Below are 11,976 nucleotides of genomic sequence, written 5' to 3'. Positions count from 1 at the left end.
TGTGCTGGCAGAGCTGCGGCTGTAACCAAACCACCCAGCGATTGTTGGCTCTCAGAGGCCGACTCCTGCGCTCTGTGTGCCTGCAGGGCCTCATGTCTGACCATGCAACATCCCTGTCAGGTGCAAGGGCTCACAATAACAAAGATGAATAAATATATACAGTGTTATCTGTGAATATTAGAAGGATTCATTATTTAATTCATAATTTTGATTTATTTTTGATTTAATTCATAATTACACAAGCAATCTCTATCATTATATCATTAAATCATAAGCAAATGACAAACTTACAAAATCACCCTTGCACAGTTGTGTAAGTACAAACCTATCTTTTAGTCTTTTATGTACTTATAAGAAAGAAAGAACTGGGTGAGGCCTTTTCATGACCCTTTTAATAAAGTTCTAATACTGCCCCCTCAGTCCGTAAACTTAAACTCAGTCATCATGAGTAAACAACATGGACAAATAGTCTCATACAATCTGTGGAATGTAGTTGGGTGTTCCCCTGGCGTGTCAACTATCCAACGTGATCTGAAACCTTGCGTCTGGGATAACCTCAAATTTAAGATCTTTTGTCTGACTTGGCTCAGTATGTTCCTGTCAGTGGGGCACACATGGAGCAGAGACCCAAAGTTAACACACAAAAAAAAAAAAAGAAGCTGTTTCCACACAAGTCATCCATCCATTCAAATGGACTCGGCCTCCTTGTGCAGGCACCACACCAGCGTCTGTCCCACCCCGGTCATCGACAGCACGCGGAAGCCGATCTTCTCCAGCTTGTCCAACACGAGACGTGGCGGGTCGTCCACATGGTACTCGGAGCTAAATGAGCATAAACACAAAGTAACTCCTCTTTCCACAGATGTGGGATTTCTCGGGTCTGTCAGTAAACATTGCTCGGAGAGTAGAATGCTGTAAGTTGTTCTACTGCTTGTTCCCTTCCTCCCACACCTTGGTTCATTTCCCAGCAACAGTTGAATCAGATTGCCAATGACAACACTTCCCTGATCTGTGTTCTATCAGCTTGAGTGGTTTGTGCTAAACCTGCAAACCAGGTTTTTTTTCCCCCTTCGCGCCATGTGACTTGATCTCAGCTGTCGTCAATATGTACACGTTTTCTGCCAAAAACGAGAGAATCACCAGCATTAAGTGCCTAAATATGGAAATGGGGCTCGGTGAGAGCACATTTACAGTGCACCTGGGAGTCGATTCTCTGTGTGTGGAGGTCCATTTTGGAAAAGTGCCGTTATGGTTTACTATTGCAAAAATTAATCAGATAGAAAGACAGAAACTTTTCATCGTTTGAAAGACATTTAAGTTAAAATGATTTTGCGGATGAAACTCTGAGCTGAAGGATGGATATAAATCATTAGACTGTATATAAAGATGGACGACATCACAGCTCCCCAAAAGTGAAGCCAAAGCCTCTCAATCACCCCCCTGGTGGCTGACTGCAGTATAGCTCATAAATCTAGCATTTTGCATCCCAAAAAGTCAAAATACACGTCGAATAAATTCTGATCAAAGATGGTTTCTGTCATTTTAGGTACTTCTTATCACATTGATGTTTGTTCAAGCTGAAATTTGTTCAGTAAATTTAGTTTTAATTAGTTATTTGATGCTATAAAAACTGGGTGAAATGTCATGATTGACAGTAAAGGGCAGTTGGAGCCACAATAATCTGTCTGAACCCGACCAAGGCCGAGACAAAACTAACCAAACCTCTCAGGCATTCTGTGTTTTGTATCAGAACCTGACCAGAGCTCAATGTTTCCAAGATTAAAAGCATGTGGAGCGTAAAAAAATCTAACCCTAACCCAAGCCAACATGACCAAAACCAATTCAAACCAGGATATAATTTCAAACTTTTTACTCAAACCCAGCCCGTCCCATTGGTTCTGATAGCCACATTCTAACCGACTGCTGTGACTGACTCACAAATGTCCGAGGAAGTGTATCGTGACCTTTCCAGATGACGTTTGGATGGCAGCGTTCACATTCAGGATGTTTTGGCCTCATTTCTGGATAGTGGGGGGGAAGTGGAGACGCGTCGTCCATCTTTATATACAGATATTAATATCTATTTGCCCTCATTTGAGCAGCTACCTGCCCAATTACTTGATGTACACCCACTACAACTACTGACTGGCAATACTCACAAATTGTTTCCCAGCACGGTTGTTTTCCTGGCTCCCAGGTAATTCATGACAGCTGGATCGGAGAACTCATCCCCCACACATGTCGGGCCAGTCTCCTGAAAGACAGATATTAAACGCATTAACCACACAGCTCAGTGTTAAAACAATTTGTCTCCTGTTACTGGTGCAGCATCTATCTGAGTATACACCTGCAGCTCTGTGGCAGACCATAATCTCTACTATCTGGACGGACTATAAATAGATGATCCAATACTCAGAGGCTATAGAATTAGGCTGCTCGGTGTGCAGGCAGCAGAATGAGCATGCAGCAACAAGAGGCCGACAACTGGGCAACATGTGTTTTTGATTTAGGGCACCATAGCAAAAACACACACACACTCGCACAACCATATGCACGCAGCTTGCACCGCGTGTAGCCTTAACTGTTTGTTGTTTCTACTTTGCAGAACATTGCACATCTACAATCTGCAGTGATCCACTCTGATTATTAGTAGGAGCAATAAATAAATCCCAGAGTCTCCGGCCCCGAGCGCGCGTCCTCCTCCTCCGGAGAGCGTGGCACGGACGCGGGGTTTACGCACCAGTCGGATCTGCGTGCTGATCAGCATGTGCGGCATCGCGTCTCCTCTGGTGTCTGCAGCGTGGATCCCCCGGGAGAGACTGACGGAGGAGCTTTCTCCACAGACGCGAATAGTCCGCTTCCCCCCGCGTCTTCGAACTCGCAGCTTCTGCTGACAGCTCTGCGCGGAATGCGGAAACACCCACCGCGACGGACCAATCACACGCTCCCCTCCCCAGCATCTGTCAACAGGCTGCGCTGCACCGTGTTGCACAACTGGGATCAGTGGTTTGTTGACATGGGAAATGTTGGAAGTTCAGTCTGTGTCATTTATAAGCCAAGTCTTTCTTATTTAAATTTTTTTCAGAATAATAAATCCTCAGTGGACAAGTCCTTTGTAAATCCACATTACTCTGTGGCTAGGAAAGTTAATAATAATAACAATAATAATAATAAAGATAATAATAACAATTACACTAAAAATAACAATACTACTACTACTGCTACTACTACTAATAATTATTATAATAGTAAAAATAATAGTAATGAAATAGATAATCATAATCGTAATGATAAATATATATATATATATATATATATATATATATATATATATATATATATATATATATATATATATATATATATATATATATATGTATCTTTAATGATATAGCACTTCTCAAAACAAAGTTACAAAGTGCTTCATGAATATAAAACACACAATACATAACAAACAAATAAATAAAATACCACATTCAGTTTCTCGTGTTTTCACAAATTCACACTCATTAATTGTTTATTAAATGTATTGCTAAAATAAAAGTCAATACATGCACGTAGGTGTATCACATTGTACCTACACTGTCTGGAACTCCAATTTCCTCCCCAGACATTTATTAATTTCCTCCTTGCCGCAGTAATAATCATTTTTGGATCAGCCTTATGACGGCGGGAAATGAAAGGCACAGACCAAAGGCCAACAACAATGGCGGCGACCCTGATAAAAATCAGCAATATGAAAATAATGTCCCATGCACCGATGCCAGAAGGAGCCCGGCGGCCCTTCAGTTAGAGTCTTTGCATGGCATGCTCGGTGGGGAGGGTAATTCAAAAGCCTGATGGCAGCTTCGTGTTATGATAGTAGGCAGCCGTGAGTATGAGCAAAGCAGATCTCATTCAGAAATGCCCTTCACCGCAATCCTAACTATTTTTCCCCTAATAAAATGGTTGTGTTTTTTCTGTAGATGTTATGCTGCTACATTTGATACAGCTCTGCAGTATGAGATGACATAGATACTGTTTGTTTACTGGCAGATGGGTCGGCCGTGATTCTGCAATATGTGCCCCCTCCGCTACATCCAGAGGGACACTGCAGGTGCCTGCTGAGGATTGCTGAGAAGATTGCCACCTACTGGCTCCCAAGATCAATGTCATCCCCAGCTTGTGTGGCATTTCTTTGATCTGTGCACCACATCTCCAACACAGATTCGAAATATTTTACATTTAAATCGATAAGATCTGTCTTGCTGCGTTGACTTTGGAAAACTGCCACTCGTTGACTGACAAACTAATATTTTGGCATCCTGAGACATAAAGAGCATTTGAGGTTTGACAAATGAAAGGGATTTCCAGAGAAGCGTCTCTTCTCTCATGTTTTATCTGTCCCCGTTAACCTGAGACCTCCTTCAGGAAAGAAAACAGGAAAAGCAGCGGGGCTGTTGCGGAGGCCCTCAAAACAAACCATAGAGCGACCCCTCACCCACCCACCCACCTCGCCGCAGAAAAAACATTTCTCTCCAAACATAGTTCCCTCTGTGGTCTGTTTCTGTGCTCCTGCAGTGTCTTCCTGTGTCGGCTCATCTGCTGCTGGTTATTGGAGTCCAGGGTCACCTCCTCTGTGACCTGGTGGTGACAGTGGAGCACGTCCCTGGCGCTTGTGCAGGAAGCAGTTGGATCTTTTGATGATGCCTTCGCCTTGGCATCCTCAGCCAAAGTGTGACGCCCTGTTGCTGCTGCGCTTTTGTCAAATGATCAAGCAGTATCATAAAAGACTCGTGTGCATTGGTGATCCGTGCAGAAGCTTTTTACGTAATCTTGCTTACAAATCAACAAACAAATAGACATGGGTGAAAACATAACCTTCTCTGCAGAGCTAGTAAAAGGGACTTAATTGCAGGATTTATTTGGCATCAAGTTCAGCAGTGAAAAAACCCCCCCACAATCCTTTAAAAATCTATATTTCTGCTAATAAAAATTAAAAACAGTCGATTATTTGCTTGTATTGAATGTAGGGCAACCTCTTTAACATGTGGTGTTCTGCATAAAAACAGTAATTCCTAGAATATAAACTCTGTGTCCAGTCATGTCCTGCTCCCGATGCCTCAGACGTCCCACACGCAACATGGAGCTCCCTGTGATAAATACGTCTGGCTGATTTACCTGCTGTGAATATGTGTGGGTGAAGGCCTGTGGTGGGATAGCTGCACTGCTAAAGCAATCACCTTAGATCCCTGAGTGGAGATTGAATGGGGAATGATTTATACATCAGTCAGTGTGTGTGTGTGTGTTTATATGAAGATTTACTGTAGGTGTATGTCGGAGTGATATTCCAATATTCTGCAGGGGATTTAAACTGTGGGAGAGCAGGGACCAGAAGCAGCTCGTGGATAGATTGGGTGTTAGGGTTACACCTCATATATATACATCTGCTTAATTGCGATGAATCAGGGTATAGTTGAGACTTTCAAACTTGTGAATTTATCCCAGTGTGTGTGTGTGTGTGTGTGTGTGACTGTCTGCCTGTGCGGTACGACAAGCTTCACTCAGTCCCTCCAGCAAGAAGATACAGCACTGCCCTCCTTTCCTCTGCTGTTTTCCAGATTACACCCAGCATCTTACATAATGTGTCTCCGAGCTGCACTGATATTACCCAGCAGCTTCGGCAAGGTTCAGTTCTCCTCCTCCTCCTCCTCCTCCTCCTCCTCTTCTTCCACCACCTCCTGTGTTTGCCTCTTCTCCTCACCTCACCTCACCTCACCCCTCGCCTCCTACTTTGTCATGCCGCACTCCCTGATAGATGATACCGCCGGAATTTTACAACGTATCATGGCGGCGGTGCACATCGCTGTCACCAGGTTAACCATTTGTTGAGAAACACCAGGATGCGGTTTCGGTGGTTTGTGGGCATGTACTGGAGGGATTTGTTTTTTTGGTGGACGCTCTCTTCCTGTGATTAAGAATAATGTCATCTGAAATATGGATCTATGTGTCCTCCCACACTGCGTCTTCTCTCTCGTCACCTTGAATCAGAGCTTGATTTCTGGGGATTTATTAGTCTGTAAGTAACAGGAAACAACACGATGCGTAATGAACACAGAGGAACAGAGCTTGAACGTATCCAGCTATAAATCCTGGGATGTTGTTGATGTTTGCCTGTGTTGTGTCCCAGTGAGTCTGACCACAGTAATGTGCATTTGCTTGGACTAATTATCACTACTAAGGTATACTGCAGCCGACTCGGATGCTTGAGAGACAGACCATTTATCCTCTTTGTTCAAGTTATATTCATCTGGGAGTCATCAGAAGAAGTTCCAGGAACAGCTGTTTATTTATGACCAAATCAGCCGCTATGAACTTACAACACAAAAATCTGCTGCCCCGCTCGGCATTCACTTTCTCACCGAATGATTGATCACATCTCGGTGTAAACGTTTTTGTTCACACATTAATTATTCAGCCCAACTTCCGCTTTTTCCCCCTCGTGATTTAAAGTTTTTCGAAGAACTGAAAGGACTCTCAGTTCTTGAGAAATTAGGCGGGCTTCTCAAAAATCTGAACCATCTCTCTTCAGACTCCAGCCTGACCATCGCTTGTCAGCTTATTCATTAAGCTATATTTCTTTTCTCTGCTACATCATAAAAGTGTTTATTCCCACGTTTTGCAGCATTATTCTCAATAAAATGTCTCATTCCCCGAGAAGGAAACAAAAAAATATCAAAAGGCGTATGTGGACTGTGTGTTTGAACGATTCCAACCTTTGTTAAAACTCTCCATTCTCCATGTGAAGGTCACCAGTTTGTTGATGTTTTCCGTAGAGAGGGGGAGAAGTTCATGTGAGAGGCGCATCCAAAGGCCGGGCTGAAACCTGCAGTCTACATCTGGTGAGTCAGACTGCTAATGGATAGATTGGTTGGGTTTCTAACCAAACACCTGTATGTTCCTGACATTAGACGTTTGACAGATAATTTCATATATGCAATGTATGGAAAAACAACTCCAGGTCAGTAAATCATCCAAACTCCTGTATTAGCGACACACACAAACAGTGATGAAGCAAATCTAGTTTCATTTTATGAAAAACATAATAAAATCTTCACTGCAGATAAACCAGGTAGGATGAACACATCATTTTTTATCTTCACTATTTTATCTTTATAAACCATAGACTGTTTATAAAATGCTCTGCACACAATGTCCAGCACACAAACAAAAGAAATAACAATATATTGTAGAACTGTTTGAGGATGACTCACTAATGACAAATAACAATTCTCAGTAAACTTATATAAAATCTTATCCTGGAAAGTGACTATAAATGTCAAATTAATTACATCACGATTACAAACGTACATCTGCCCCTGAAATGTAGAAGAATAGAAGAATGAAGTAGCATCCAATGAAAAATAATGATTCACTCTTCACTCAATTTACCGTTATCACATCTCTACAGGAAATAGCACATTAAGATGGAATGGTTAACTGAACAGAACAATGACAACATGGAAGTGCGCCGCCAGGACTGAGTCACATCACAGTTCCCATCAGGCCTGTGGTTATTATCATGTTTCTTATTATACTGTATGTTGCCGCATGTGGTTGCTGTTTGTGAATGAGTCCTGGAGAGGTAATCCGCTCAGAGTATCGCCGCAGCCTCACTACACGAGGAATGGTTGCTGCTAGAAAAACAGCCATGAGATGACAATGAGTTTGGCAGCAGCGGAGGGACAGCTTGACTTTATTTAATGCATAACAACAACAACAACAACAACAACAACAACAACAACAACAACAACAGCAGCAGCAGCAGCAGCAGCAGCAGTGCAACAGCCACACTGATAGCACACAAGTTTCACTGGTTGTTGTAGCATGATGTGTGTGATGATGAATAGAATAAAATAACATCTTCTCCTGATGACTTAATTTGATAATTTGTTGCCATGGTTACTTAATATTGGATGCTAAGTTTCACCGCATGAACGGCAGAAGTGCTTTGGATTTATGAGGACTGTTGGACTGTCAGCTACAGGAGCAGACATTACATCCCATCATTTTCCGTTAATAAATTGAAATGAAGAGTCCGACTGTCTGACACGCATCTGCTTTAAAAAGAACAGAATACTCAACACTATAATCACGTGAAAGGGGGGCGACTTCAATAACCGTGGCCTTCACTTGTCCTGACAACAAAGCAGAGAAGAGAGTAGTGGACGATGAGAGTCGATTATGTGACAATGATGTCATGGCACAGCTCGCTCTGATCGGGGCCATATGTCTGACGGGGTTCCCTCGCAAGGCTTCAGAATGGATTTCCTGACGGCGAGTGATTGGAAGTGTAGGTGACGCACGCATGCACGCAGCGCTACAAACCTCAGACATATCAGTAAACAAGTTATACATCACCAGAAACACTGCGAAGCTTCACTTCAGCGCAGAAGGACGATAAATTACGTGTGATTTTACTGTCTTGTTGCGACACATAACTAGTAAATTACCATCACGCATCCGGAATCTGACCATTTAACACGTTTTGGGGGTTTTGAGGTACATGAAGACTGCTCCAACTAACGTCAGTAACTCAGTGGAAACTCTTGGGAGCACACACAAACACACATGTGCTCACACACGGGCCGTTATGGTTTTACAAGATGATAGATGAATCTGGGGGCAGAAAGTCACATTCTTAGATGTAGTGTGGTCGTGATGGTTTCTCTGTTCCCAGACCAATGCCTCACTGACACTTATCTAATTCATAATTTGCTGCTTTATTACAAGCTTCAGCTGAAGCAGGAGGTCGTGTGGGAAACATGGACACCCACACTGCTACACACACACATGCACAACTACACGCTCTGTGCTTTTGACGTTTGCATTTTCACTCCATTTCTCCTGTCTCGTACTTTATTAAACTGAGTGGGAGTTTGAGTAATGAGGCTTAACGTGTAATCCAGGCCTCCCTTTTTTATCTGTGCTGCTTCTCCTCTTCGTTTTTCACCCACATCCTTTTTCTCTTTCCCCTGCAGCTCTAACCACTTCTGGAGGAGCCTTGGTTATCTTCAACACTCCTCAGTTTAGAGCACATTGCATTCCACATTAATCAGACCCTCCTATCTCCTATCAGCACTAATGTTTGTGGGGCACTCCAGGATGTCGACACGTCCCAGATGGAAGTCGGCCTTAAGCCGCGTCCCTCGTGACCTCATCCACACCTGATGAGAATTTGGAGTTGTAAGCTTGATGCTTTTGCCAAATAATAACTAGTCATTATTAGTATTAGGGCTAAAAGAAAAAAATCTTAAAGGTTCAGTGCGTAGAATTTAGTGACATCTAGTGGTGAAGTTTCATGTTGGAGCTGAATACCCCTCACCTCCCCCTCCCCTTCAAAAGATGTAAGAGAACCTGTGGTAACCTTCAGTTGTCATAAAAACTCAAAAGGTGTTTAGTTTGTCCAGTCTGGGCTACTGGCCTTTACATTCCTCTACAATTATGAAGTATTGCATGTTTATTTACTATAACTTACTGATAAGCACATTTCCCCACTGTGGGACAAATAAAGGATTACCTTATTTTATCTTATCTTAACTGAGTTCACTGTTGGGACATCTGGAGTTATGGCCGGTTTCTTGATTTGGCTGTAAAATGACCCCGTGCTTCAGAGAACTGGGACAGACATCCCCCTCCATAGAAAACGACATTGAAACATCATTCTGAGTCTGATCAATAACCACAGTGTCATTGACAGGTTGTCACATACACATAATAATACATGGAATTACATTGCAAGACTGAATGATGCAAAACGCTGGGGAAAATAAATATTCTGGTTTGATTTAAAAAAACAAAAGACATTTTAATCCTCCACGAGCACATTAATCCTGATATTTCTTTGTACACCAGTGGTTTTAAGCTTTTGAAACACATTGTCCGGTTACATTTGTGGTTTAATAATGAAAAGTATGTGCGCTCATAAGTTGGTTATTCATCAAATTTAGATGTGAACTTAGTTAGAAACTGCAGCTGTTCAACATCACATGGGTGTTTCTCCTACACCCGCACACTGGGGATGACAGAGGTCCAAGGTCAGAAAACTCAACAGGGAACGTCCGATGTTCGACGCTAAATGGAATGCAATATGATGACAGGGAGTCTAATTACTAATGTCATGTTGACAGTCCGAGCCATGGATTTTTCTTATGTTTAAATATGAATTCCTAGATATCGTGAATGCACCAAAAATCCAGCTCGCACACATCACACAGAGTCTAAAGTAAAACCAGCTGATCAGCCTGATAGATTAGTGTTAAAGCGATCAAACGAGGGAGAAAACTGAGAAGAAAAGCTACTAAAGTGATGTGTCAGTCAGTGGCTGCATTTCTGGTTTGAGTTTTCTGATTTAAATACGAATCCAACCACAATGTACTCGTCGTCTGAACAGCGTTGGGTTGGCAAAAGTTTCCCAAAGGCTGCAGCACTGGGACAGGATACTGCAACAATTGACAAAGATGTGTTCAAGATGACCTTTGAAAGATAAGTATGTTGCATTATTCTCTTTCGTGCTGAGTGGCCCTGTGGTGTTCCAGGAAAGACAATCTTGTCTGGGAGCTGTTGTACTGTTGAATCAAAGCCACAGAGGCTCCCCTTTCCCCCTTCTCCGTCCAACCATCTCCTCCCGCTCTGCCTCCCATTCCTCTGCCTCCCTGCATCCATCCACACCCCCCCCCCCCCCCCCCCCCCCCCCCCCCCCCCCCCCATCACAGCCTTCATGGGCTGCTTCCCATCTTCCCCTTCGTCTTGGTGCTCGATCCAAATGCACCAGCCCGGGGTGAGTGGCTGCTTCTTATTCCATGTCAGCCCGATCCTAACTGGGCCACGGCCTAATGAATCATTTCCTCCAAGATACGGTGAGAAAATCACTTTCAGAGTTTGGAGCGGGCAATCGATGCAGCGTGACGCGCATATGCCCTCGCCTCTCTCTTCTCCCCCACCTCCCCCCTTGCTCTGTGGTGGAGCCAGGCACAGTTTGTATACACATGTGCATGCAACCGGTCACACACGCACACAAACCAACATAGAGAGCGCCGCTGACGTTGTGTGTCTCTTGTTGTATTCTTTGTTTTACCGGCCCGCTACTTAGGCCCCATGAAGCCGCAAACGTGGTCAAAATGGTTTTAGCCATGTGGATATCAGATGTCGCGTCCTTTTTCCTTCCACAGAAACAAACATGGGCACGTATGTAATTGCCCAACCACGCTGCCACTTATCAGAATGTATACCTTCATGCAAGCTCACAGACGTTTTTTTGAGAATATCCACTCCGGCTCCTCCAACTCGACACACAGAATCGGACAGAGCCTGCTCTCTGTCACGTACCATCTCCCGCTGGGCTTCTGGACCTCCCTGCAGCTCAAGCTGTGTGACTTGGCAGCACATACCGTTGTGCAGAAAACACAGCACCCAGGAGGTCATCAAGTGTGTATGTGTGTGTGTGTGTGAGAGAAAAAGAGGAAAGGCAGAGGTAGAGATACCGCAACTCACATGAGGGCAGGCTAGTTCGCGTGTGCAGCATGTTTGAGTTTGTGCACGTTAAGCACCATTAAACAGGTGGCTCCATATCGCTGTGCAAATAGACCCTGATCCCCTCCTCAGAGGAAACACTCATACAACTCTCTATAGGCTTCTCAATTTTGTTTCTGCGCTGTAATGGCATTTGTCTCGCCTTGTCCCGTCCACCCTCCATATATATGTTATTTGAACTCCCCTCTTCCTGGCTACGGCTTCCCCTTTACCCCCTCGGGCTGTTTGGCTTGGCCGCTCACCCAGATTAGTACACATTCTGTCCCCCAGTCATCACAGTCATTTGGGAGGACTGTTTTCCTTCATGCATGTTCAGCGTTTCCCCCCCCCCAAAAAAAGTTTCTCCATTTACTCCCCCTTGTCTGCTCTGTACCACTCCATTAAGCAGAGGTCTCTGGCAGCCAG

General features: G+C 43.7%; 1 protein-coding gene across 1 annotated transcript; it reads right to left on the bottom strand.

The window, feature by feature from the left end:
- Window positions 1-231: 231 nt before the first annotated feature.
- On the bottom strand, window positions 232-2,916 carry gchfr (GTP cyclohydrolase I feedback regulator). The gene is made up of 3 exons (XM_034576950.1): window positions 2,741-2,916; window positions 2,160-2,254; window positions 232-822 (listed from the first exon to the last, which is right to left on the bottom strand). Exons 1-3 carry the CDS (start codon window positions 2,774-2,776, stop codon window positions 687-689), a joined length of 267 nt encoding a protein of 88 aa, XP_034432841.1. The 5' UTR covers window positions 2,777-2,916; the 3' UTR covers window positions 232-686.
- Between the last annotated feature and the right edge of the window lie 9,060 nt (window positions 2,917-11,976).

This window comes from Hippoglossus hippoglossus, chromosome 22, assembly GCF_009819705.1.
Source record: "Hippoglossus hippoglossus isolate fHipHip1 chromosome 22, fHipHip1.pri, whole genome shotgun sequence".
In the NCBI taxonomy this organism is placed as follows: Eukaryota; Metazoa; Chordata; class Actinopteri; order Pleuronectiformes; family Pleuronectidae; genus Hippoglossus; species Hippoglossus hippoglossus.
This window is presented reverse-complemented; position numbering and strand designations above follow the sequence as displayed.

What these genes read in the sequence shown, in the direction of transcription:
- gchfr (XM_034576950.1), bottom strand. Translation starts at nt 2,776, where the DNA reads ATGCCGCACATGCTGATCAGCACGCAGATCCGACTG. An exon ending in TCAGCACGCAGATCCGACTG is followed by an intron (nt 2,255 to 2,740) that starts GTGCGTAAACCC and finishes TCTGTCTTTCAG; the next exon opens with GAGACTGGCCCGACATGTGT. An exon ending in ACCGTGCTGGGAAACAATTT is followed by an intron (nt 823 to 2,159) that starts GTGAGTATTGCC and finishes ATGCTCATTTAG; the next exon opens with CTCCGAGTACCATGTGGACG.